Genomic DNA, 25,575 nt, shown 5'->3' on the forward strand with positions numbered 1-25,575 from the left:
CCTGGAGGCTGAGGTGGCTGGAGCCCCCATGGCCTATAGGGGACACCAGACTGTTTCCGGAGAGCTCCGTGGGTTCTGGAGGCAGCTGTGTCTTCTGTGTGGGCTGCTGTCTCTCGGCCGGTGCCTGGGCAGGTGTCATGGACGGGTGGCAGAGGGAAGGGGCCAAGCCACACCACAGCACCAGGGCCACCAGGTCACTTCTGCTTTTCACCCCAGGGGCAAAGGCTGGGGAAATGCGCACGGCCCCAGCTCCAGGCCTTCCCCACGGCTGGCATGCAGCGGAGGAGGACAGAGAGCAGGTGGTCCTCCATGCTCCAGACCCTCCCTGGGGCCATGGCAGGCAGCCAGGGCTTTGGACCTTGGACACTGGAGGGCAGATACTTCTTGGTGGTGGTGTGAGAGCCACCTACGTGGGATTGGGCCCATAGCAGCAGCATCTCTGGCCTCTACCCAGTGGACGCCAGAACACCCTCTCCAGTGTGTCCAGAGATGCTAACTGTGCCCTTGGTGGGGCCCGGCCCCACCCTGGCCAAGGTCCTCCCGCATGGGCAGTGCTCGGGTGAGGAGGAGGGTGTCGGTTGGGCAAGGCTGGCTGCTCGGGCCTCCTGGGCAGAGATCTGACCTTGGTAACGTGGACCCTACCACGGCACCCGGGCTTTGCTGGGTGCCTCGTGGCCAGGAGTCACGCAAGGCTCCTGTCTGCGGCAGAGGGACAGGGGCCTATGCAGAGGGGACGGAGGGGACAGCGCTGGCTTGCACTCTGCCTCTCTCCACCAGGTCCGACTCACGGGCGGCCCGGGGGAACGGGCAGTTCTGCAGCCCCTGCCCTGCCCCCATGCCCTGAGGTCTGGAGGCCTAGTCTTCGAGGTTCGTCCTGTCTAAAAGCGATCCTCAGGACAAAAACAAACAGTCCTAAAGCCGCAGAGTGGCCTTAACCGGGTGTCTCCACAACCCTGCGGACAGCCCCAGCAATGCGGGTTCTGCCTGGCTCTGCCCTGCGTCCTGGAGGCAGGTGTGGACAGGCACCTCGGCTGGCCCCAACTGACTCACAGCCCTAGGTCACTGAGGGCCGCAGGGGCTGTGCAGAGGGGTGTGCCTACTGACACTCCCTCTGTGGGGAGGAGCAGGACACCAGGGAGGTCAAGAGACAGCTCCTGGGCAGAGACACGGAGCCAGTGCCGGGGCCCCTCCAAGTGGCCCACAGGCCCACTGTTCCGACAGCCATAGGTTTGCTGGACCCTCCCCCCATGGCCTCTGGTCCTCCCCAGGACCCTCCATTGAATAGATGGGGTGGCTGGGTCCAGAGCCATGGAGCCTGAGCTAAAACTGTCCTCCCCACCCTCTGCCCTCGGGTCACTGAGCTGGCCCAGACAGGCTGACCCCAGCGCAAAGCCAAGAGGGCAAGACAAAGACCAGTGGGGATTGGGGCAGCGTGGACAAGGACCTCCAGGAGAGGTGACCACATGGTGTGAGGTCGATGTGAGGTCAGTGTAAAGGGGAAACACCGGGAGCAGGGCAGGCTGAAGCTGGGGTGGGACTGGAACAAGCCCCCGGGCCACTCCCCAAATGCTGATCCGGGACTGGGCTCCAGACCCTGACTCGCCCAACGGGGATTTTCCCATGGATATTTCCGGAAATGGAGATGAGGTGTCACAGGCCCCCACTCCACAGGGAGGCACATTGTCCCACAAGATGGGAGGGGCCTGCAGGTTTCCTGCCACACCCAGCCCCCAGCCCCCCCCCCCCCCCCGCTGCTCCCTCAGCGCCATGGGGCTGTCACCCCCTGTTCCTGTCTTCACATGGGTCCTCCCCCAGCCCCAGGCCCCCAGTCCTGGGGAGCTCTGTGCTTGAGTCTGTGTCAGCACCACACGGCCCCAGGGACTCCTCTCCCTCCCACCCTGACTCCTGCAGAGGTGCTGGGCGAGTCTGACCTTCTCGAGGGGCGGGCCATGCGTCCTCCTGTGTCTCTTCCGCACACCTGGAGTGCTCCTGCCAAGTAGGAACTTGGAGCTGGCTCTGACCATGCGATACCTCAGGCACAGGGGTTCTGAGGGCCTCTGGGCTGCCAGGCCTCCCTTCCCTGGGAAGGACACCTCTGTGGCATAGGCCCGGTGCTTGGGGTTGCTGGGGCTGCAGGCAACCTGCCCTGGGCTGTCGTGGTTGGGATCTGGAATATCCCCAAAGCTCGTGTGTTGAAAGTGTATTTCCCAACCCAGCAAGAGGTGGGCTCAGAGGTGGGCTCAGAGGTGGGCTCAGAGGTGGGCTCAGAGGTGGGCTCAGAGGTGGGGCTTGCTGGACAGCCAATGATTGGATCACAGGGCTCTGACCTCATCAGTGGATCGGTCCATATCCACAGAGACCAGTGGATTTCTGGGAGGTGGGACTGGCTGGAAGTGAGGGTCACTGGGGGCGCTGGAAAGGCTTATCTTCACCCTCGCGTCTCTTTCCCTGCTTCTCTCAGCTCTGCCCTGGGCCGAGCAGTTCTCCTCTGCCATGTCCTTCTGCCATGGAGCCAGCTGACCATGAACTGGATCATCTGAAACTGTAAGCCAAACTAAGTCCTTCCTCTTTGAGTTGTTCTTGTCAAGTGTTCTGGTCACAGTGACAAAAAGGTGGCTGACACAGAAATTGGTATCAACACCGGGGGTCACTGCGGCCACTCTACCTGCTTTGGTGGTTCAGAGACTTTAGAACTGGTTTGTAGGAGGAGCTTGGGCACGCAGGCGGAGAAGCCTCAGGATGTCGCGCTGGCTGGGTGTCGGTGGCGGGAGCTCGGGGCCAGACGCGGATGGGAATGTGGATGGGAAGAACTGTGCTCGCGATGCTTCAGAGGGGAGGAGACCTCTGCTGGGAACTGGAGAGGCCACTCGGGTTACATGGTTGCAAAGAACCTTTCTGGCATTGTCCATGCCCTGAGACTGTCTGTCAGGCTGAATGTAAAGATCACCAACTACTTAATCTAGAGGAGGACATTTCAAGGCAGCCCAGCATTCAGGCAGGGGTCCAGGCATTGTTGGAGGATTTTAGTCAGGTTACTGAGAGAATCAGGAGCAAAAAGCAGAGCAGAAAGATTTGAAAAATTTGCAGTTTGGCCAGAAAAGGAGCAGGTTTAAAGTTGTGGCCGCAGTCGGTCTTTTCTGAGGAGATCGGCACCACTGAAGAGAAGCCACGTCTTTGGGCAGTCAGCAGGAAAGATGCCATGAGGGCACGCCAGGAATCCGCAAGCCCACACCCGCTGCAGCCTCAAGGTGAGCACCTGGACTGCCTGGGAAGAGTTTCCCCAGGATTCTCGGCCCTTGGAGGTGAGGGCCAAGGGTGCCTGGCGACTGCTCAAGCTACAAGAGCCATCAGCAGTGAATCTGCAGGAACGAGAAATGCTGGAGTTTTGGCGTCCTGGAGGCTTCCACTGGGATTTCGAAGGGCTGCTGGGGAGGCCAGGCAACGTATAGCAGCTGAGTCCCTGCGGGCAGGCCCTGGACCGTGATGCATGGATGTGAGAGTGAAGCCAAGGGTGTCATGGAGACCCCTGGAAGTTCGAGGTGCCAAGAATCCAGTACATCTGCTGAGGAAAGCTGCAGGAAGCCAGCATGCCAATCCAAAATAGGCTGCGCTGGCTGCAGCTGGCATGGGCTGCCCCGGCCTGGGGCCCACATCCTGCCACTGTACTGGACGTGGAGCTACAGAATTTAATGTTTTCCTAGCAGGATTTCAGTCTTGCTTTGGCCCCATCCTTTCTTCCTATGCCTATTTCTTCCTTATGGAATGGGAAAGTCTACTCTGTGCCATAATATATTGGATGCATGTAACTTGCTTTTGAGTTTTACAGAGACTCACACTGAGAGTTTTTCTTGAGTTTCAGAGGAGACCTTGGACTTGGAATTTTGAGCAATTCTGTTAAGACCTCTGGGACTCCTAGAGACAGACTGAAAGCATTTTGCACTGTGAGGTAGATATGAGCTTTGGGGGGGTCATGGTGGGATGTTATAGTTTGGACCTGGAATGCCTCCCAAGAGCTCACGTGCTGAAAACACGACCCCAATGCAACAAGGTTCAAAGGCGGGGCTTGTAGAAGGATTGGATCGTGACATCTTTAACCATCAGTGAATCAGATCATTCGCTGGGTTCATCCATTGACAGCGGAATGGCCCCAGGGAGGAGGGACCTGGCTGAGGATTTGGGTCATTAGGGGACACCCTTGGAAGGGGGCATCTTCCCCCCAGTGTCTTTCTCTCTCTCTCTCCTGGATAACCTGAGCTGAGAGGCTTTCTGCCACCCTTCTGCTGAGACGTCTGGTCTTAGAGCCAGCTCCAAGAGGAGGACGGATCCTACACGGCTGGATCCTCTGAAATGGTGAGCTGAGATAAACCCTCCCTCCTCTAAGTTTTTCTGGTCGGGTATTTTGGTGAGAGTGAAGAAAATATGACTGAAACGTGGGCCTGACTGGTGCACACTTGGTTGAAACCACATTGGTGACTCACCCTCGGGGTGAGTTTGGTGGAAGGAACACCGGCTAGCGATGAGGACTTTCAGAATTGGCGAGTTCTTGTGTTGACACCTCTCAAAAGCCCCTCTCCTTCCCCATCCTCCCTTTTTCTGTGAAACTGTCTTTAAAACTTCCCTGGCTGGAACCTCTTGTGTGTGGGAGGGCTGACCCTACAGAAACTCCCAGAAACCCGACCCCATTCAGCATCATAAAAGGTGGGAGAGGCAAGGACAGAGTCCTCTCCAAGAGATGGTCCAAGGATAGTCCAAAAGGCCAGGAAGACCCGTCCTGCTCAGAGGTCACCAGCTCAGCCTCCAGATCAGGCACTACAGTAACAGACGGACCCACTGAGAGGCAGCTTGGTTTCTGGAAACTAATGGACGTCACTTACCATAGTGACACATCTACAGAGACAAACCTCACAGCCAGCAGTGCAGAGGGATTGTGGGCCGCTTGTCAGCTTTGGATGAGTTGAACAACTTCAGGAATAATGACTGACAGGCCCATGTGATGCATGCCTGTCATCCCAGCAGCTCAGGAGGCTGAGGCAGGAGGATCACAAGTTCAAAGTCAGCCTCAGCAACTTAGTGAGGCCCTAAGCAACGTAGTGAGACCCTGTCTCAAAATAAAAAGATAAAAGGGGATGGGGATATGGCTCAGTGGTTAAGTGCCCCTGGGTTCAATCCCCAGTACCAAAAAAAAAAAAAAAAAAAAAAAAAAGAAAGAAAAAGAAAAGAATGACTGAGAGAGACACAGAGGGTGTTAATCCATGGATCCTGCACACCTATGTCCAGTACACATGGCAGCCAAGAAGTGGAAGCCACACAGTGTCCAGCAGAGAAGTGAAGGTCCATGCACCAAGTGGACCATCATGCAGCCTTGAGAAGGAGGGACCCTGGGGACACAGTGCTGATGGAAAGAAGCTGTCATAGGAGGGCAGACAGTGGGCAACGCTGCTCAAGATGTGGTCCCAGCAGCCAGCGCCACGCAGCTGCAGGGCAGAGGCCCGGCAGGGCAGGGCAGGGAGCTGGTTTGCTGGGCAGTTTCAGTTCCTCAAGGCCACCAAGTCCTGGGGACAGCGGCCGCCCACTGTGAGTGTGCTAAGGCTGCCCAGCTGTTCCCTTGGAGGTGGTGAAACGGCCACTGCTGGGCCTGCTTACTTTACCACAATGAGGGAAAAGTCTGGGAGTCCGTGGAGAAGAAAATTAGCGAGCCGAGGGCTTCACCACGCCTGGAGGAGACCATAGCACCGGAGGGCCAAGTGCACCTGCCCTGCAGGAGGGAAGCCCTGTCCACCCAATGCAGCTGTCAGGGAGGGTTATGTCACTGGAAAGCACCACTTGGCAAACCCCAAGAGATGGGGCTCTTGGTGGGAGCAGAAGGCAGAACTCCCCAGACAGGCTGGTCAGGGCAGGAGGCTGTGTCCTCCCACTGCTGCCCTGGACACCTGGACTCCCCAAGGTGGGCAACTCAGGACCAGGGGCACAGAGGTCAGTGGCTTGGGGTGGCCCCTGGTGGACGTGGTGTGTGCACCAGACCCCTTCAGGGTCCCAGCCCCTGGGCAGGTGCGGTGCCTCAGACCTGCACACTCATCTGGCTTCCTAGACACCTAGGGGTTTCACCCCGCCCATTTGAGCCCCCAGAGACCGCTGCTCAGGGGTGGTCCTGAGAGACAGGGGGCGTGGGGCTGGGCATGGGCTGAGACCCATGTGTCTTGGGGAAACCCCACAGGGGCCCCGGCCTTTGGTACAACTGTCTGCTGCAAGACTGGTTTTCACCCCTGAAGCAGTGCTGGCCACAGAGCTGCCCTGGAGATGTCCCTGGACACAACCCCTTCCCCTGTCCCCACTGCTGGAAGGACCAGGACTGGGCCAGGTGCCTTGGGGTGGGCAAGGGAAGGGGCCACACCCCACACCTGGAGGCAGCCCTTGTGCAAAAAGAGGTCTGTGAGGGGTGGACTGGCTGGCAGCCCGCCGGTGTTTTCCGGAAGCTGGGGGCTGCATGTTGGCTCCAATTCGTTTTGGCCCAGGGCTTTGCAAGCCACAGGAAGCCTGTGCCCACCACTGAAGGACGCTTCCCAGGTGGCTCCTGGCCCCCCTGCCCCCAGTCGCTGTGGGGCCCCTGAAGGAGGAACCCCCAGGGAAGCCCCTGTGCCCGCAGGCCTGCCAGGAAGCGGGCAGAGGGAGGGCAGGGCATCTTTGGCAGGGCACCCCGTCGGGTGTTCCGGGGAGCACGGCGCTTCTGTGCCTGGGCGATGCTGGCTTCCCTCTCGCCAGACCTCCTGCTGCCTGTGCTGCTGGGCTTCCTGGGACACAGGGAAGGTGTGCACCAGCCTGGATGGAGCTGCCTGGCTGTGTTGCCCTTGGGTCCCTGGTCTCTGTCCCTGGGGTCCTGGTTCATCTCCTGAGTGAAGGCCAGGGCTTGCTCTTGCTGGGGATGCTGTCTGCGCAGGCAGGAGGGCCTGCAGCCGTTTGCTGACACCCTGTCCCGTGGAAAGCGGGGAGGCCCCACTGTCATCACCAGGAGATAACACCCCATTGGCCAGCCCGACTCAGCTCTGCTTGTGGTTAGGGGAGTTTTGGAGTGAACATGTCAGACCCCTCTACTTCCTGAAACTTCAGCGAGCCCTGGAGAGGGGCACACGGCGCCGCAGCAGGATGGGCCTGGGTAAGTCACCGTCCTTGTTGAGCTGGCAGGGTCCTGGGGGACTGGCCCCCCAGCAGAGCGTCTGAGGGAAGGCCGTTTGCTGGAGCGAAGGAGGGGCTTGGTTGAGGGCCCTTAACCTGGGGCTATCCCCAAGATGGGACTTGGGGCCACGGTGCCCTAAGTCCTGTTGTGGAGCATCTGTCACGTTGGTGTCCCCATCTACCCTGATTCCCTCAGGAGAGCCTCAAGGGCTGCTAGTACAGAAGCCAGGCAGGGGCTGGACGTCCCCCACCTCTCTTGGCCTGTGTGCTCTGCCGTCCTCTGGGAGCAGCTTGGGGCCGTGTGGTTTGTGGACGCGGGGCTCCTTCCCTCCAGGGTAGTCTAGGCTGCGCGGTGCCACAGAAGAGGGACAGCAGGACCCTGGGGCTCTGTTGCAATGGGCAGTGGCCCGTCCAGTCATGGGGCAAGATGCCATGGCCGGTGGCTCACAGGTCTCTTAGGCTGGGCATCCAAATCATCTGGCACAGCAGGGGCTGGCTTCACGAAGCCAGGCTGGGCAGAGCCATGAGGAGCATGGCTGACCACCAACTGCTGGAGAGGGAGACTGAGCAGTGGCCTGCAGCATCTCTGTCCAGGACACATAATGCCATGCTTTAGGGCCAGGTGCAACCAAGGCAAGAGGGCAGAGAGGGGCTGGGACGAGGCCGGCAGCGGGGCAGGAGGGTGCGCCTCACCCACAGTGCAGAGACGAGACCGCGTCAGAGACGGCGTCCTCTCAACCCTGACCCGCCCCAGTGGGAAGGTGGAGGGCAGCCTCTGCTGGGGCGGGAAGCAGAGCCCACTCCTCGCGAGGAGTCTGCAGCTCCAGCCTGAGCGCATCCCGACCGGGGACACCGAGTGAGGGCAGGTTCTCGGAGAAGGATGTGGGAGGAAGGGGTTGGAGATACCCCACAGTGCCCGCGGTGCTGAGGGCGGAGGCCAGGAGGGCACCGCAGCAGCCCAGGCTGGCATCCCCTGAAGAGCGTGGCAGGGCCGTGGCCGCAGCCCACATCTGTGTGAAGCGCTCTGTGATGGACGGCCAGAGGGTCACACAGCAGGTGCCAGGGCAGTACTCCCGTGTGCCGCCTGAGCGTTCCCAGGGACTGAGGCCAGCAGGTGGGCAGCAAGCCAGTGGCAGCCTCCCAGGGGTGCGTGTATGAAAGGAGAAGTCACCGAGGGCGCTGGCCGGGCGCAGGGGAAGGTGTGGTTGGAAGATGGCTGGACAGAGTGGCGGTTTGCAGTGGGGGCTGGGAGGCAGGGGACACAGGCAAGCAGTGTCAGGGCCGCTGCAGAGCAGGTGGAAGGGACGGGGCTGACCCAGGCCCGCCTCCTGACTCTGACTAGTCCCCAGGTGATGTCCGAGGACCCAGCTGCGCTGCTCTGTCCCCAGCCTCCAGTTTCCCCAGGAGCCTGGCACCACCGGGCCTGGGCTGGCATCATCACACCACAGGTGCCGTGGGCCTTCCGGACATGCAGTGCTGGGAGCCGTTAGTGCTGTGGGCCTCGAGGGCGTGGCGGGCACGTGCAGGCTCCCGGGCAGCCTGGGCGCCCCTTCCCCAGGGCTCAGCCACTCCCACCTACCCACAGCTGAGACAGACCCCAGAGAGGGGCCCCGGTGGCCAGGGTGGGCGAGTCGAGCAGCCACCAAGCAGGGCCTGGCCTGGCTCCCGCCCTGCCGGAGGGCCACGTCTGCTTCTCAAGGTGGAGCAGCAAGGGATCCTCTCACCTGGCCCTTGTCCTCTGACGCACACAAAAGCCAAGGGGTAGAGAGGGCCCGACCCAGTGCACCCTTCCGGGGAAGGACCTGCGGCCAGGAGGGTGGGGCACACCTTACCTCTCCTCGTGGGAGACAGCCCTGCTGCCCCAGAGATGGCCACACAGCACCTGAGAGGACCTGCAGTCCAGCGGGTGAGAGGGCCCTGTGCAGGCTCACCTGAGGGCAGGGGAGACTCGGGGAGCAGGAAGCGGCTGGTAGCAGCCATGGGTGTGAGCAGCAGGGCGGGCACTTGGATCCTGGCTGGCCTGAAGCTGAGTGCTTGTGGGGCAGGAGCACCCAACTAAGCACAGGGCCCGCTCTGAGAAGCAAAGGCTGTGACTGGTGTGCAGGCAGAGTGGGAGGCAGTGCGGGGCAGACACCCCGGGCGGCCATGGTGAGGAGTTCAGCCCAGTGCTAGGGACAGTCCCCGTGGGCCCGGAGTCTCTCTTCAGCTGCCCCAGCTGCTCCAGCACCAGCTGCTCCCACCTGGGCATCACCACCAGCCCCTTTGCTGTGGTCCAGGGGAACCCTTGGCGCCCAGAGGTCAGACGGGACCCCAGAGCTGGGCCTCAGTGCCCTGTGGTGCCTGGCTGGCTGTGCAGGTCCCAGATCATCTTCCCTGTCCAGGCTGTGCCTCTGTAGGCAGGCGGGGCCCAGAGAAGCCCCTTGGTAGTAGGGTGGCCCTGCCAGCTGCTGGGGAGCATGGAGGCCAGCCTCCGTGGGAGGTAAGCACCTCAGGTTTTCTACCGGGCTCTCACTGCTCTGGCCCTTGTGAGAGTAGCCTGTGGGGCTGCGGCTCTCCCAGCTCAGGGGATGCAGATGATTTTAGGGACAGGTGTGGTGAGCCCTGCAGGGAAGGGTTTGTCTTTCCAGGGTCTGCATCTGCTAGTTTTCCAGAACTCTCTGCCCAGCAGCAGGGAGGTCCTGGCCCTCGCGGTGTTCTGAGGCTCATCCTGGGCCTCCACGCTCGTGGCTGATATATGTGGCCTCACAAGGCTGCCTGTGCTGCTCTGCGTGTGTCCCTCAGGATCTGAAAGAAGGCAGCAGCTTGCAGAGCTAGGCAGGAGACGAGGCACAGGCCCAGGACCCCGCCACCAGGACTAGGCCCAGGAGGAGCAGTTCAGCTGGGAAGGAGGGGTGGGGCAGCCGTCCCCACTGCTCCTGGGCTGATCCCCAGTGGGCTCAGCACAGGAGGGCCTGAAGCCCCCTAGCAGTGTCCTGGCAGGGGAACTATGAGGGTCCTCGTCCCCTTCACACTGGGCAGCTGGCTGAGACCCAGGAAGTGGAGGACACAGGGTAGCTTCCTCCCTGCTGCCCCTGGCCATGCTTGCAGAGGGCCTTTCTGGATTGTCCACCTGGACATCTCACTTGGCCATGTACCTTGAGGGGCTGCTTTGACTTCTCACACACTGAGAAGCTTCCTGTGACCTCAGGAGAGTAGCTCAGCTTCCTGTCAGCCCCAGCTTTTAGAAACAAACTTGAAGAAGGAAGGCAGAGAGCTCGGGAGCTGTGCCGACTGTGACGCTGCAGTCCTGGGGGGCCTGGGGGCTGGAGGCCCGCTTTACGTGGGGCTGCCTTCCAGGAGGCTTCTGCCTGGCCCAGTGCCGTCCCTGGTGGGGAAGGTGGGATTGGGGCCCTGAGTGCCCTCTCCATACCCATCTTCCTTCCTTCTGTGGAAGCTGAGAAGCACGTGTACCAGACTTGTAGACAGGAGGACCCAGGGGGCCCCAGCTGCCCCAGGGTTCCAGGCTCACAGTAGGCCCTTGTGCTGCCTTGGAGTGGTCCGGGGCTCTTGCCTCGCTTACACCCTCTCTGCCTTGCTGCCATGGAGCCAGTTTCAGAGCTGCCCTGTTAGTGAAGGGTGCAGAGAAAAAGGTCCCCTGGAGCCTACTGTCCACCTCCCCATGCCCTGTGTGTGGAGGACACCATCCTTAGGGGTCCCCTGCACACTGGGCAGCAGCCTGCAGTACAGCTTCTGGGTCACACGCACTTCCCACTGTCAGTCGCCTCCCAGGAAACACTCTACACAGGGATTTCCTAGGTGAGAAGGGAAGCACCAGGCTGGGAATGTAGCTCATGGCAGGCTGCAGCAGGAGCGGGGGCGCCCAGGTTTGTGCCAGTGCTGACAATGAAACGAAAAAACAAAGGGACGTATGGAAGAGTTTTGGAAACCTATGGCACAATTGTGCTTCCAAACTTTTGTGGCGACTGAAACCCCATCAACACGTCACAAGGACACCTACCTTTTTCTCCAAGACAAGGAGAGTTAAAATTCTTCATTTCTGGTGTACTGTGTGACGGCTTCATGCTCACTGGCTTCAGTGATTCTTTCTATTAGGTTGCCTTTTGTTGATTTGGGGGAGCGTTCTGTATGTTAAGGACCTGACATTGCATCCCACAGGATGAATCAAGAGTTGGCACATCATAAATGCTCTCTAATCGTTTCGTCCAATGAGTGAATTCGTGATCAGTTCACAGGATTTAATCCGATCTTCCTAATTCAATTTCAACCTCTCTTTCTCTAGGTCCTTTCAAACTGCCACAGTACACTTCTCAGTAGGGCCTGCAAGACGCACAGGGTGCACTAGAAAGCTTATTTGAGAGCCAGCCTGAGATTGGAACCTGCGAATATGCCAGGTGAGCACACTCCTTCACCCTGAATAGTGCCTCCTAGCACCTCCTCCTCCGCCTCTCTTTGCTTGTTGATTCAAAAAGCAACACGCAGAGGCGGATTTCTGAGACAAAACGAACTGAGACAACAGACCCACAGGCTCTCCACCAGTCTCCACCAGGAGCTGACAAGTGCCCATCTCACCGTTCTGGAAAGGGCTGGGAACAGCAGGAAAGGGGTGAGGGACAGGAGCTCTCATGTCCACGTCCCGGGAGCACGGCCATCCCGTGCCCCTCAGGAGCCCTGCTGGCCATGGAAGAGCTTGGCAGGGGCCATGGTGAAGAGCTGGCCGTGAGCCTCCCCCTCTGCCCTGCTGCCTCCCTTCTGGGGCTCTTCTGCCCACACCCGAGGCTCCCGCCCAGGTCACACGAGTGGAGCAGGTGGGACTTGGGGGCCCTAAGTGAGGGCCTACAGGCGCGTGGGCCTGAGCAGGTGGCGTGGGGCCAGGCCTCATAGGACCCTGGGTGGACCGCGTGGCAGTGTGGGGTAGGCGGGGGACGGACCAGAGCTGCTCTGAACCAGGCAGGCTGGGCTGGCTGCACAGGCCTCGCTTCTGCTTCCACCTGGGTCAAAGGTCCCTTGCATCTTTGAGGCACCACACAACAGGGGTGCTGCGATGGGGGAAGAATGGGCTGGGGGCATCTGAGGCCGGGAGTGGGGCTCACGCGGCCAGGTGGGGCGCCTCCCTCCGGCCCTGCCGCCTGCTCTCCTGGTTCAGCTCTTGTGCAGAGGACCCTCAGTCAGGGCTCAGAGGCAGCCCAGCACTTCTGGAGCCTCAACTTGTCCACCTAGACTGGGGACAATGACACAAGCAGAGTGAGTGGACAGTGGGTGGGTAGCCTCACACCCAACAGGATGGCCACTACCAGAAGACAGAAAATAAGAGGGCTGGGGTGGAGCTCAGTGGTAGTGTTTGCTTAGCACGGTGAGGCCCTGGGCTCTGTGCCCGGCTCTGTCCCCAGCCCCTCGGGAAAAACATCACAAAACAACGCCTGCAGTGAAGGACACGGGGAGACCGAGCCTCTGTCCTGTTGGGGGCCAACGTGGAGCAGCACTGGGGAGGCATATGACCAAGCACTCAGCATCCGGCAGACTGGGGTTCCGTCCATTCCCCGGCTGGAAACACAAGGGGACACTGGGAGGGACCTGGGCCAGGACTTGGGCGCTGCCCACTGGGCCCCACTTCTGGCGCTGCGTGAGTGGGCTCTGGCTGCAACACCCAAAGGCCCTGGTCCAATGCATACCACTAAGGCTGGACTCACAGGACGCCCAGAACCCCGGGCCAGCAGGAGGATGGCAGGCAGTGGCCACGCATGGCTGTGATGGCTCTCACACCCTGTGGCCTTCAGCCCCCGGCTCCAACATCCTCTTGGCTCAGGGGCCATGTGACCTTGTACAGTGGTGACCATGTGCTCTGGGGTCGCGGTGAGCCCCAGCGACGGCGCAGACCTAAGGCGCCACTGAGTCTGGCTTATGCCCACGCCCACTTCTTGCCATTCATTTCCAGCTGGTCGGGTGGCAGGTGATCCCGGGACTCTCCTGGGGGCTGAATGGGCGTGTGCAGAAAAGACGTCCACCGTGAGGCACAGGCTCCCCTGGAGAGAGTCTGAGGACCCTCCTCAACCCGCCCGCCCCGTGGGGCTGGGGCAGCAAGCCCGCGCCCTCGCGGGTCTGCACCCTCCATGCAGGAGTGCCCACCCTCATGCCAGGCACCCCGAGCAGGAGCCGATGGAGTCCCCAGAAGTGAAAGAGACAATTTTAGAATTCAGCAAGTGAGTTTAAATAAGCAGGCTAGACAGACACAGAAAGAGGAACAAGCCAGCATCGGGTGTGAGGTCACCCAGGAAGCACCGCACGAGGGGAGGAAGCCCAGGGTGCGCCGCGGCCCCAGACGGGGAGGTGCACGTGACCGCCAGGCCAGCAGGGCCACTCCCCAGCATCAGAGGCCAGGACTCCATCAGCACCCACCTGTCAGAGAAGAGTCCAGCTTTGGTTTTTCAGGACTGGCTTATTTCACTTAGCAGAAGAGTCTCCAGTTCCATCCTCTTACCAGCAAAGCCTAGGTCACACACGCTCTACTGCCGCCTACATCTAAAAAGAACAAGGACAACACCAGCCTCTGGACGCTGGAGCTGAGGCGGGCCCACAGGGGAGCCGAGGGAACCGGGCGGGCGCGCTGAAGGCGTTTCTGGCAACAAAGGCAGGGACATTTGTACCACAGCCTTTGTAGGGCAGGATGTGGCCCAGTGGTAGCGGGAGCCCCAGACGCCATCCCCCACACACGCCATCCCCCCTGCACATGCCATCCCCCCTGCACACGCCATCGCCCCACACCATCCCCCCCTCACTCCATCCCCCCCACATCCTCCTCCTCACACGACACCTCCCACGCCATCCCCCTCGCACACGCCGTCCCTGCACACGCCATCCCCCGCACGGCAAAACAGACAAGGGAGAGCAGAAGAGCATTCCAAAGGGCTTCCCTCCAGCGCCTGGACGCTGTGCTGCAATCCTTGCCCCCAGCGGATGGCAGGAGGGCGTGGGCCTTGGGGAGGTGATCAGGTCCCCATGGTGAGTGAGTGCCTTTGGCAGTAGGACTCAGGAGCCCCTCACCCCGCAGTGCACTGAAGACACGGTGAAGGCGGGAAGCAGGCCTCCCGGGATGGGAGCATGCCGGCGGCTCCATCCAGGTGTCCAGCCTCCAGGAGGGTGAGCACAGCACCTGGATGTCAAGCAAGGAGGGACGTCTCAGAAGAAAGGCCTGAGGCTCAGAAGGACAAGCAACAGGCCCGGCTGGGCTCAGAAGGTCACAGGCCAGCAGACCACCTGGCTGACTCCAAGCAGCACTCCAGAGCTTGCTCAGCACCGCTGGATCGAGATGGTTGCCATGCGATGCTATGTTGTTCAGTCTTGTTTAAAAAATCACAATTTTTAAAACCATACAAACTGAAATGAGGGGACATGAGTCACACACAAGCCAGGCGGGGGGAGCCTGGATCCACTCGGAGGTGACTGCACACTCATGGAGCCCTGCAGGTAATCTCTAACCCATCCGGAGGATGGAGGGGAGCAGGAACCTGGAGTCAGCCGCTGGTCCCTGAGGCGAGGGCTGGGGCTGCCCTGAGGGGGGGCACTGAATGCCAGCATTCGCTGCCCAGGCACTGTGGAGGGGTCCTGGCGGGGTGCCGGGCTGAGGGAGGAGGCGTCCCCAGTGTCTTGTTTCCCCTCCTCCGTGCGGTCCCCATCCAGATCCCTCTTTGTGAGGACGCCCTGCCCTACTCTCTGATCACCTCAGTCAAGGTGCTGCTTCAAGATAAGGTCACCTTCTGAGGCCCTGGAGGTTAGGGCCCCACTGAGTCTTTTGGGTGAGGACGGACATCCGGCCCCTAGCAGGAAGCCCAAGGGCAGTGGGATACATGGAGAGCTGTTCCAAAGAGGACAAACAAGTGGAGGAGAGCCATCGAGTACCAGCCAAGCTGATGGGCACACACCTGGTAGCCCCTTTCTCAGGAGGCTGAGGCGGGAGACTGGCAGGCGCTCCACTGGCTCTGGTCTAGGCCCAGCTGATGCTGCCAGGCCATGGCTGGCAGCCCCACCCTCCGTCCCCCAGCATTCCTGGGTCCCACCTGGGGCAGCCCCTGGTTCCTCCATGGAGGCTCCGACCTGGCACCACAGTGGGAAACCCGCTCAGAGGTCCCCACTGGCCGTCCTGGCAGGGAGGGCAGCAGGCCAAGTGCTCGGGTCAGGGGAGGCGGAACCTAGAAGCAGGCCGAGTGCAGGGCAGCCAGTGGGCCAGGGGAAAGGGTGGCCTCGGTCTTCGGGCACACGCCACGGATCTTTTCAGAGGGAGCGGCCTGGGAGCCCTGTCCACAGCGGGGCGGATGCCCTGGTTCTCACCTCCGGCCGCTGGGCTGTTTGGGTGGGGTGTGAGCTGGAAGCCCTGTCCAGGGTGAATGGGTCCTGCTTCTGTAGGGGAAACAGACGGGTCTTCAAAGTGGACACCAAGGCAACACAATATTACAAGGATTCACCACCATGTCCCTGTGGAGGCCACAAAGAGCCCATGGCCTCAGCTTCTCCAGGTTTTAGAGGCTGCCTGTGTTCCTTGGCCTGAGCCCTGTCGTGTCAATTCGAAGCCACCATGACTTTTCTTTCTCCCCCCTCATCTAAGCACCTGTGATACACTGGGCCAGACCATCCCTGCCTTATAGTCAGCTAATTAAGCCTAGTTCTGTCAGCAGCCTGCCCCCGCCGCCATGGCTACCAGCACACTCACAATCAGGGATTAGGGTCCAGACGTGTGGAGGAGCTCATCATTCTGCCTACCACAGAAACAAAGAGCTTCGTGACATAATGCCAGAAGGGTCGGTTCACCAGGAAGCAGGACAATTTTAAATTTCTATGCACCAATTAATCAAAGCTTCAAATATATAAAACGAATCTTGAGCGACCTAAGAGAAGTGGGCGGATCCACCATCATGACAGGGTTCTTAGTCCTCTTTCTTTGTGACTGATAGTTCAAGGAGGCGGAGAGGAGATGATACTATGCATAAGGAAGGGACAGTGCCTGAGTCAGGGCAGGGGCAGGGGCCAAAGCCTGAAGGAGGCTGGAGGAGGGTGGCGGTGAGCACCCAATTCTGGACGCTGTTGAGCGTGTGCCCAGAAGGCACCTGCTCAGCTGTTAGAAGACAGACACACTCATCCTTTCACACACGCCCACGTTTTTGAAAACTGACCTCAATGAGTTGCAAAGAGTGCATCCTGCCCAGCCTGTGTTCTCGTCCCAGTGTCAATGGGTTGGACATCCAGGATCTGAGGATCTGTGTAAATGATCTCTCTGGAAATTTTTGTAGCACCTGGTGGGTCTGGTCTGGTGTCACAGGGATCTTGATTTTGCTCTTTCTCAGTTCTGTGGATCTTACTCTTATTTCTGCCCCATAGGAAATGCCACCCCAGTGGCCAGCCCTGTCCCTCAGACCATCTCAGGACTGCCTGCTGGGCTCTGCAATGCATCCTTTGCATCCTTCCACGAGAGCAGCAGTATGGTCCTGGTGGTGGTGTACAGCATGGTGTGTGCACTGGGCCTGCCAGCCAACTGCCTGACCGCGTGGCTGACACTGCTGCAGGCGCTGCAGGGCAACGTGCTGGCCGTCTACCTGTTCTGCCTGGCGCTCTGCGAACTGCTCTACGTGAGCACGCTGCCCCTCTGGGTCATCTACATCCGGAACCAGCACCGCTGGACGCTGGGCACCCAGGCCTGCAAGGCGGCCGCCTACATCTTCTTCTGCAACATCTACATCAGCATCCTCTTGCTGTGCTGCATCTCCTGTGACCGCTTCCTGGCCGTGGTGTATGCGCTGGAGAGCCGAGGCCGCCGCCACCAGAGGACAGCCATCCTGGTCTCTGTGTGTGTCTTTGTTACTGTGGGGCTTGCTTACTACCCGGTGTTTGACATGGAAGTAGAGAAGGACAGCTGCTTCGAGCCAATGCGGATGAACGAAAAGATCGCGGGCTACCACTACGCGCGGTTTGCCGTGGGGTTCGCCATCCCCCTCTGCACCATCGCCTTCACTAACCACCGGATCTTCAGGAGCATCAAGCTGAGCATGGGCCTGACTGCTGCCCAGAAGACCAAGGTGAAGCACTCGGCCATAGCAGTGGTGGTCATCTTCCTGGTCTGCTTTGCCCCCTACCACGTGGTTCTCCTCGTCAAAGCAGCCTCCTTCTCCTACTACAGAGGAGACAGGGTCGCAGTGTGTGCCTTTGAAGCCAGCCTATACACAGCCTCCGTGGTGTTCCTGTGCCTGTCCACAGTCAACAGCGTAGCCGACCCCATCATCTACGTGCTGGCCACAGACCATTCTCGGCAAGAAGTGTCCAGAATCCAGAAGGGGTGGAAGAAGTGGTCTGCAAAGACAGAAGTCACCAAACTCACGCATTCCAAGGACTCAGAGGAGATGCACTTGCCAGTGGTGCTTGCAGATGGCTGCACAATGCCCCCGACTGTGAACCCTCCAGGGCCACAGCCAGCTCGGTGGGGTTCCGCGCACCCCTCGGAGAGGCTGGTCGAGGAGTCCTGCTGAGCCCAATGCACTGCAGGGGAGGCCTGTAGGTGTGGGAAGCCGGGGTCAGAAAAGTGGCCACAGCGTCCACAGGCTGGTGACGGATGCCCCTCTCGAGGACACCCTGTTGCTTCTCATTCCAGGCCCCCCATTCTGTGAGCCTCTGCCCTTGGGTGTCCTTCCCCTAGGGTCTCCAACGTGGGAGGTGGCAGTGACGGTCCCAGGCTGTAGAAGCCCAGGGAAGTCGGGCATGGGAGACTCACAGCTGGTTCTAGCAGGCTCCTGGGCCACCAGCCAACCGCAGGCTGTCAGCAGAGCTCTGGGCGATGGCTTCATTTTCTGTGCTTTTCTGCAAGCACTGCTGGGTGATCACCACAGTGCATCCTGGGCTTTCCATGCTTCTGCCTCAGGGGTCTCTGCAGGCCACACTCAGGGGGCCCTGCACCAGCACAGTGCCTGGGCTCTGGCATAGCCCAGGAGCAGCAAGGGGTGGGAGTCCAGCCCTGAGGGTCCTTGTCCGGGCTTTCTGAGCTGAACAGACATAGGCTGCCAGGGTCCCCTAAGGGAGCCATGAGGGAGGGTGGCCAGTTGCTAGCTCCCGTGTGTCTTCCACAGGGAGCCCCAAACACTCATGTTGGGAATACCAGTCAGCCGGAAATGCTGGTGCACACCCCAGAAGGCTGAGGCACAGCTGCCCCAGAGAACGAGGATGCTCGGAATTCTTTCCCATGGAGACTTCCTGGCTTCATTGTTGCAGGGGAAGAGCCAGGGGCTGGGCCAGGGTAAGTCAGCAGCAAGCAGTTGACCACCCAACCCTCACCAGGGCTGGAGTACAGGGAAACCCTCGGCCCACGCAGATCCCAGCTCTGCTGCTGCTGAGCCTTGTCTAGGCCAAGCGTGCTGACGCTTGGTCTCCCCATCCGGAAGGTGGGAACGATGACACCTACCTCACTGGTCACTGCTGGGGCTGACCCTCCCACCTGCCTGACACCCCTGCCTCAGACACTTCTCACACACTCAGAGCACCAGGGCAGGAGCCTGAACTGAGCAGTGGAGCTGCCTGGACGCAGGGCCGCTGCCCGAGGCACACTTAGGCTGCTTCCCTGGGAGCTCACAGAGCCACTGTGCTGAGTTGGGGTCTCACTTCTGTAAGGCAGGTGGAGACGGCTGCTCTTCGCTGTGAGAGACTTCTGAAAAAGAGATGCAGAAAATACATTTAGAAATAAAAACACACAATGCGTGTTCATCCCACTTCCTTTGTAAAAGAAAGAACCCACCTTACCTAAGTGTCTTCATCTGGAAGTCCCTTGCGGGGGCGAGGTCATGAGGGGGTGAGCCCTCCAGAACTCTAGGAGTGCTGCCAGGGGTTCTGCAAACAGAAAGGAAATTTAGGGGTGTGTGAGAACAAAAAGACCCCGGAGAGGTCGCCTGCTAGTGTCCTGGGGTGCTGTAACTGATTCCACAGCCGGTGACTGATCCCAAAATAACCTTACAGTTCTGCAGGCCAGAAGCCCAAGACCCAGCGTGGCAGGGCACACCCCTCTGGAGGCTCTGGGCAGGGTCCTTCCAGCCTCTTCCAATTGCCCTGGCTAAAGGGCTCCCCAGCTTTTGGACATGGCTCTAATGTCCATGTCCAGAGACATGCTGTCTCCGCGTTGCTGTCCTTTCTGTCTCCAATGGCCATGGGGACACCACCCTGCCCTGTGCTCCTGGTCCTGTGGCAGGGCCTCACCTTCTGTCTGCCTGCCCACCACAGATCCAGCAGGGAACCTGCCTCACAGCACCAGGGTGACCATGCTGCCTTCCGTCCTGCCTCTCTCCACCCCTGAGCTGAAGAGGCAGCCAGCCTGTGATAAATGGCCCTGAGTGCCTTAGGTTCTGGTGCCCTCACACTCCTGATACCAGCGTTTTAATGCATGGAGGCGGAAGCTGGACTGATGTCCATGCAGCATGGTGGGTGAGCTCTGCCTCCTGCAACGCCCTGGTACCCGTGGACCTCCCTCTGTCCGGAGGACTTGGTCCAACTCAGTGGACAGCCTGAGCGGGCGGGGCTAGGTGGGATGTGGGGGCGTGGCCGAGGGCTGAGGCCCGGGACCCGACTGTACGAGTGAGGTGTGGGGATCCCTTAGGGCCCTGGCCTTGCCTTTCCCACTGTGGTGTGAGGCAGGACCGGCACCAGCGCGCCAGCGCGTCCACCAAGGCGCGGATGGCAGGGGCGGCAGGGGTGGGAAGCCCTATCCTGTCCTGAAAGCCAGCCCTCCTTGCTCGCTCTTCACCGAGGCCCTGGGGACCCCAGGTCCATTCCCTGGGCCAGGGTCGTGATCAGCCCCCGGTAAAAGGGCCTCCCGGGACTCCTGCATGCATACCAGGTGTTCTGGCCTGTACGGAGGCGGGGGTGACAGGGCGGCCCCTGAGTGGCCTCTTCTCTTGGAGCTCCTTCCCATCATAAACATGAGGACCAGAGAAGTTCTCGCGCAGGGTGGGGCTAAATAAAAGGAATTTCAACAACACTATGTCACTTAAACCATGTAGCACTTTTTAAAAACATGGAACACTTCGTAAGTTTGCGTGTCTTCCATGCTACTCTTCCCCACCGTCCCCACTTCAGTGTGTGTACTGCGAAGGAAGCATGTTCTTTCAAACGACTGAAAAGACGAAAGAGGAGCGCCTGGGCAGGAGTCAGGCAGCAGGGACAAGAACTGTCACTTTCCTGACCTAGTTGGCTACTTTCCCCTCAGAATCATGGGACCAATAACAAAACTGAGAGCCAGGTGGGCAGAGAGGGAAAGCCTGTCCTTTGACCAGAGATTAGAGAATCCTGTAGGAAAGACACTCTGATCCAGCAAAGGATGAGGGCCTTTCAGAGGGAGGGGAGGAAAGGCAGGGGTTCCTTGAGTGGAATTACTCATGACTTTTGAGTAGGGCCCCCTCTAACCCGGGAGGAAGGGGTCCCTTTCCTCAGATGTTTATCTGGACCTCTTTCAGCTGGGGGTCAAGAGCAGGCCGTACCAAGATGGCCCAGCGGATGGGAATCTGATCAGGGACATGCTTTGCAAAGGCAAGCTAGTGAGCTAGGCAAGCGGGAGAGCTGCAGGTCCACAGGGCTTCCTCCATGGCTGAAACCGGCATTGTCATCCCGCATCTGGTTTCCCTGCAGCTGCCTGGGCCCCAAGGTCTACATGGCTGGGGATGGGTGGGGGTGGGGTGGGCAACGGATGACACGCCTGGTCTGGCAAAGAACCCTGGTTAGCAAAAGGTTTATGTCCCAGGGTCTGAGAGGGTGTCAGCCTGGTGACGGGCTGTAGCCCCATGACCCCTCCTCTGGGCTCCACTCTACCCCACTGCAGCCCGGCCTCAGGTCTTTGCCTCTGTGGCTTGCAGCGGGTGAGGAGTCCTCGGGACCCAGCCTCAGGCCACTGCTCCCTGGCCTTCAGGCTCTGTCCACTCAGCACAAGTTCAGCCCATCCTCTGTCCCCTCGGCCTTTCACGGGGTGTCTGGCTCCTGTGTGGTGCAGCGTAAAGCCAGTGGTCGTGGCCACCACTGCCAAGAGGTTTTCCAAATGGTCCATGGCTACCTCCTCACAAGGGGATGGGAGTCTCCCACTTAAATTTTTAAAAATACCACTTTCATTTTTGCTGCTACAGAGTAACAAATAAACAGACCTTTTTGATTCTGTCAAGCTAGGCTACCCCACGGGCTTGGGCTGGAGGCCACCAGGGGCACCTGGCCCAGATGAGAGGTTGCAAGGGCTTGCCAGTGTCAGGGAGGCATAAGAAACCACCAGGTGGGGAGGCTGGAGACAGGCCCTGATGTGGCCAGGTGGGCATCCCGGGGGGCCTCCTGTGCTGGATCTCAGAGGGCCTGAGAGCAGTGGTGTGGGAGTCACGTCAAATCAAACAATGGATGCTCAGGGGGACCAGGAAGCTGGACAGTCACCACTGGGCGTACAGGGAGACCAGGAAGCTGGGCAATCACCACTGGGCGTACGTGCTCTTGCAGACCAGGTGGCTTGGGATTCCACCACCTAGAGATGGATCCATGGCTCTGGCAGGTGCTCACCTGAGGGGGCCAGCACCTGGGACCTTCCCAAAGGCCAGGCCTGTGAGAAATGCAAAGTCCAGGGGTCCATTTTCAGAACACAGTATTTAGCCTTAAGTGTAAAATGACTTGGGATGTAGGAAAGGCAGCTGCAGGGGAGAGCAGGACGGAAAAGTGCATGTAGGTAACACAGAGTGTGAGGTTCACAGCCCCGGGACACACAGGAGGGAGAAGGAAGGGACCTGACTAACAGAGATGGACTGTGCATGTGCCAGCTCAACCCAAGGGGACTTTCCTGCCACAGGAAAGGGAGGTGGGGACAACTAAAGGTACCACTCTTTAAATAATCCAGTAGGAGGCAGTAAAACCTAGGTATGTTCTGAAGACTGCACCCCAAGATACTCAGCCAGTGAGGAACCAGGGAGAGACCCTACGCTCCAGGGGAGAGAACACCGGTTGTACCCAATCTGGGGGTCCTTGGTCACCAGGCACCTGACCTTGCAAGACCATCATTAAAGTCAAGTCTGGCTTTAGCTGTCCCTTGTGTCTCTCAGTCCATTCTTATGGATTTTTTTTTTTTTTTTTGCGGTACTGGGGATCGAACTCAGGGCCCTGTGATTGCGAGGCAAGCACTCTACCAGCTGAGCTATCTCCCCAGTCCCTCTCAGTCCATTCTTTGGGCTTGAACTGGTGAGTGTGTTTTCCATTGGCCCAGAGAGGAGTGAGCTGGACTCCAGCCAAGGGCCAGCTCCTTGCTGGACAAGGGGGCACCCAGGGATTGAGGCCCCGTGCTGCTGAGGCTCTCCAGGGCAGTGGGTGGAAGGCTGCCCAGCCCCTGCAGAGGGCTCTATCTGCTCCTGTTGCTGCCCCCGGCCACATCTGTCCTTTCCTGCATGAGTGATGGGCATAACAGGGTGTTGCCATCAGGCACTCCCAACCGTGGTGCATCCCAGGAGCCCCACCTGGCTCTCCCTGCCACTGACCACCTCCTGTCCCCCAGCAGACCTGCAGTGCACATAGCAGGCGGACCCTAGGTGAGAGCCTGGGGAGAAGCTGCACTGGCCGAGTGGGGGCTAACGGTCGTGTCGGGACCCGGCATCCCCTTGCCTGGCATTGATCAAGGGCGCACAGTCCCAGCAGCTTCCTGAGTCGGGGGAAGGCTTTTCAGAAACTCTGGCCCTTGGGGCCAGCCCCAGGGAAAAGGGGTGCTGCAGACCCCAGGCCAGCTGGTGCAGGGGGCTGAGTACGCCAGCCCCCTGAATGAGGTGTGTGGAGGAGCTTGCTGGCTCATGGTCAGGGCCACCCACAGGCAGCCCAGGCCCACAGTGGGGAACAATCCAGCTGCCCAGACACCACCCTGAGACCCTGCGAACCCGGCCCCTGGGCCTTCCAAGAGACAGCTTACTTTGGACAGGTTATGGCCCGGCCCCCTGTGCCTCAGTTTTCCTTCCAGACCCTTCCGAAAGGAGAACCTGCCTATGGGCACTGTGGAAAATATATGGTGTGGGTCTCTGTATATGGTGGGTGAGCATTTAAATTTAGTTTAATTGACTCATAATATTTGAACATATTGACGGGATACCGTATGCTCATTTGGATACATGTACGGATAACATTGGTGTAATTAGCATCTCCATCTCCTTGAAAATATATCATTTCTTAGCCAGGCATGGTGGTACACACCTGTGATCCCAGTGACTCAGGAACCTTAGGCAGGAAGATGGCAAGTTCTAGTCCAGACTCATCAACTTAGCAAGACCCTGTCTCAAAATAAGAAATAAAAAGGGCTGGGGTATGGTTCAGTCATAAAGCACCCCTGGGTTCAGATCTCAGTACTGCCAAAAAACCCATATATATATATATATTTACATATGTACACTTTAGTTTAGCATCTTTGAGCTCCTCTCTGCTAGGTCTTTATAAGGTCACACTGTGGTCATGGTGAACCCCACTGCACTGTGGGACACGGAACTCACCCCTCCTGCCTAACTGTGCTTGGTGTTCCCCAACACTTCCCAGCCTCTGGTAATCACTATTCTGATCTCCGCTTCTATAAGATCAGGTGCCCTTTTATCCAACTTTTCATGCTGAGGTAATGTCCAAGTTACAGAAAAATGGCAAACGTAGTGTGGAAGGTCTGGATGCTCCCTTCCCATGTGCCCCACCTGCCCACCCTGGCCTCCTTGTTCTTGTTCATAGACTCTGCACAGTCCGAGCACACATGCCGTAGAATTGATACGCGTTACCCTCAACACCTCTGGGTGCTTTGGAAGTAAGCAGACTCACAGAGTGAGTCGACAGAAAGAAACTGACAGGCCTGATGCTTGTCCAATCTGCAGGACTCCCACCAAGGTTTCAGCATTTCCAGCAGGAATCCTGGAGTGAGGCCTGTTCCCTGTGTCCCATCCCAGGCTCAAGGTGGTCTTCTGGACGGGACTGGCAATGCTAACAACTCCTGTTGCCTGGGTGAGATGGGCTCCGCCATGCCTCCCCACTGTGAAGGTAGTTAGTAAGCATCTTACGTTTCTGGGTAGCTTGCCATTCCCTGTGAGGTCGGGCCCTATATCTCCCTTTGCACGTTATATACTTTCTATGTCTGAATTTAATTCAGGCTCAAGAATTGTTCTTTTGCTGCGTAAAGTAAGCTGGTGCTGTGTCCTCTCCACCTGTCTCTTCACTCAAGCACTCCTCACTTCGTGGTACAGATGTTAGCTACCTGGCTCTGGTCTTGGCTCAGCCCTCCTCCCAGGAGCTGGTGGGGCTAGGAAGCCAAGACCTGGGCTCCAGGGTGTGCGCTGCTGCCAGGATAGTCTTGTTTCAGAGCTGGGAGTATATGTCTGCATCTATTTCTACATCTAACCATAGTAAAATTGGATTTTTGTCAACATCTCCAATTTCAATCCAACAACCCCGAAGCTGGTCCAGCCTGCCCCTTTCCTTATTTGCAGCTCCCTTCTCCAACAGCAAGAGGCCTTGAATTCTTCATCCACACTATTTGCTTACTTGTTCAACTCCCAGCACCCTTCCAGGCTCCCCCTGCAGGTTAAAAGCTGTTTTTCATAAAGAGGATGGAAAGGGAAATGGAAGGTTAGATTTTACCCTGCTTATAAGCTTGTAGTCTGTTTTCTGATGCTGTAACATAATATCTGAGAATGGGTAATGTATAAAGAAAAGAGATTTATTTAGCTCACAGTTTTGGAAGTTCAAGGGCATGGTGCTGGCACTGGCTTGGTTCTGGTAAGGGACCCATAGCAGAATGGCATTACAGTGTGGGGAGCATGTGTGGAAAGAGATCACATGGTAAAACAGGAAGCCAGAGCCAGACTTGCTCCTTCGTAACAACCCTCTCTTGGGAACTAATTGAACTGGTGCCCAGACATCCCTTTGGAGGGTGATTCCCACAATGACCTATTTACCTCCCACTAGGCCCCACCTCTTAAAGGCCCCACCATCCTCCCAAATCACCACACTGAGGCCCAAGCTTCTGACACAGGAACCCCGGGGAACACTGAAACCATATTCAAACCACTGCATGGCCAGCAGGTTGCCAGTGCTGGGTAGTGGGTGGGAGACTGGAGACTCCTGGGCCGACACAAAAGGCTCTTCTACTCATGGCACCAAAGGCAACAGGTGCTTCATGTTGTCCTTTGCTCCCAAACCTTTCAGGCAACAATGTGCTTGGAGATCAATATTGGTTACTGATGGCTGGTTCTCAGCTGGAGCTCAGGACCCATTCCTAGCTTGTCCCTGTCACGGGAAAGAGTTGGCTGCTGCAGTGTAGGATGGAGGTCCTTCCTTCTGGTGGCTGCTTCGATGTCCTGAGTCCTTCTAGGGAATCTTTAAAACCTGGCTGTGGTCCTGGTGACCCCCAAGCTTGCA

The 25,575-nt window shown here is 58.7% G+C and overlaps 1 protein-coding gene across 4 annotated transcripts; it reads left to right on the plus strand.

Annotated features, from left to right (window-relative positions):
• The first annotated feature begins 731 nt into the window (after window positions 1-731).
• GPR132 (G protein-coupled receptor 132) lies at window positions 732-19,338 on the plus strand. Of its 4 annotated transcripts, XM_079128624.1 has the most exons (4): window positions 732-1,012; window positions 2,462-2,544; window positions 11,450-11,561; window positions 16,537-19,338. In XM_079128624.1, the coding sequence occupies exons 3-4, from the start codon at window positions 11,555-11,557 to the stop codon at window positions 17,676-17,678; spliced, it is 1,149 nt and encodes a 382-aa protein (XP_078984750.1). In that variant the 5' UTR covers window positions 732-1,012; window positions 2,462-2,544; window positions 11,450-11,554; the 3' UTR covers window positions 17,679-19,338. The 4 variants fall into 4 exon arrangements, with proteins under 4 accessions (XP_078984750.1, XP_078984751.1, XP_078984749.1 ...); XM_079128625.1 differs by lacking the exons at window positions 732-1,012; window positions 2,462-2,544 and adding an exon at window positions 5,466-5,973; XM_079128623.1 differs by lacking the exons at window positions 732-1,012; window positions 2,462-2,544 and adding an exon at window positions 6,527-7,150.
• The last annotated feature ends 6,237 nt before the right edge of the window (window positions 19,339-25,575 follow it).

Source organism: Sciurus vulgaris (assembly GCF_902686455.1).
Source record: "Sciurus vulgaris genome assembly, chromosome: 2".
NCBI classification, from domain to species: Eukaryota; Metazoa; Chordata; class Mammalia; order Rodentia; family Sciuridae; genus Sciurus; species Sciurus vulgaris.

Excerpts from the sequence above, each read along its gene's own strand:
- GPR132 (XM_079128622.1), top strand. The coding sequence starts at position 14,547 with ATGAGGGGACATGAGTCACACACAAGCCAGGCGGGGGGAGCCTGGATC. Across the intron at positions 14,632-16,536 it reads ACACTCATGGAGCCCTGCAG|GAAATGCCACCCCAGTGGCC; the intron begins GTAATCTCTAAC and ends TCTGCCCCATAG.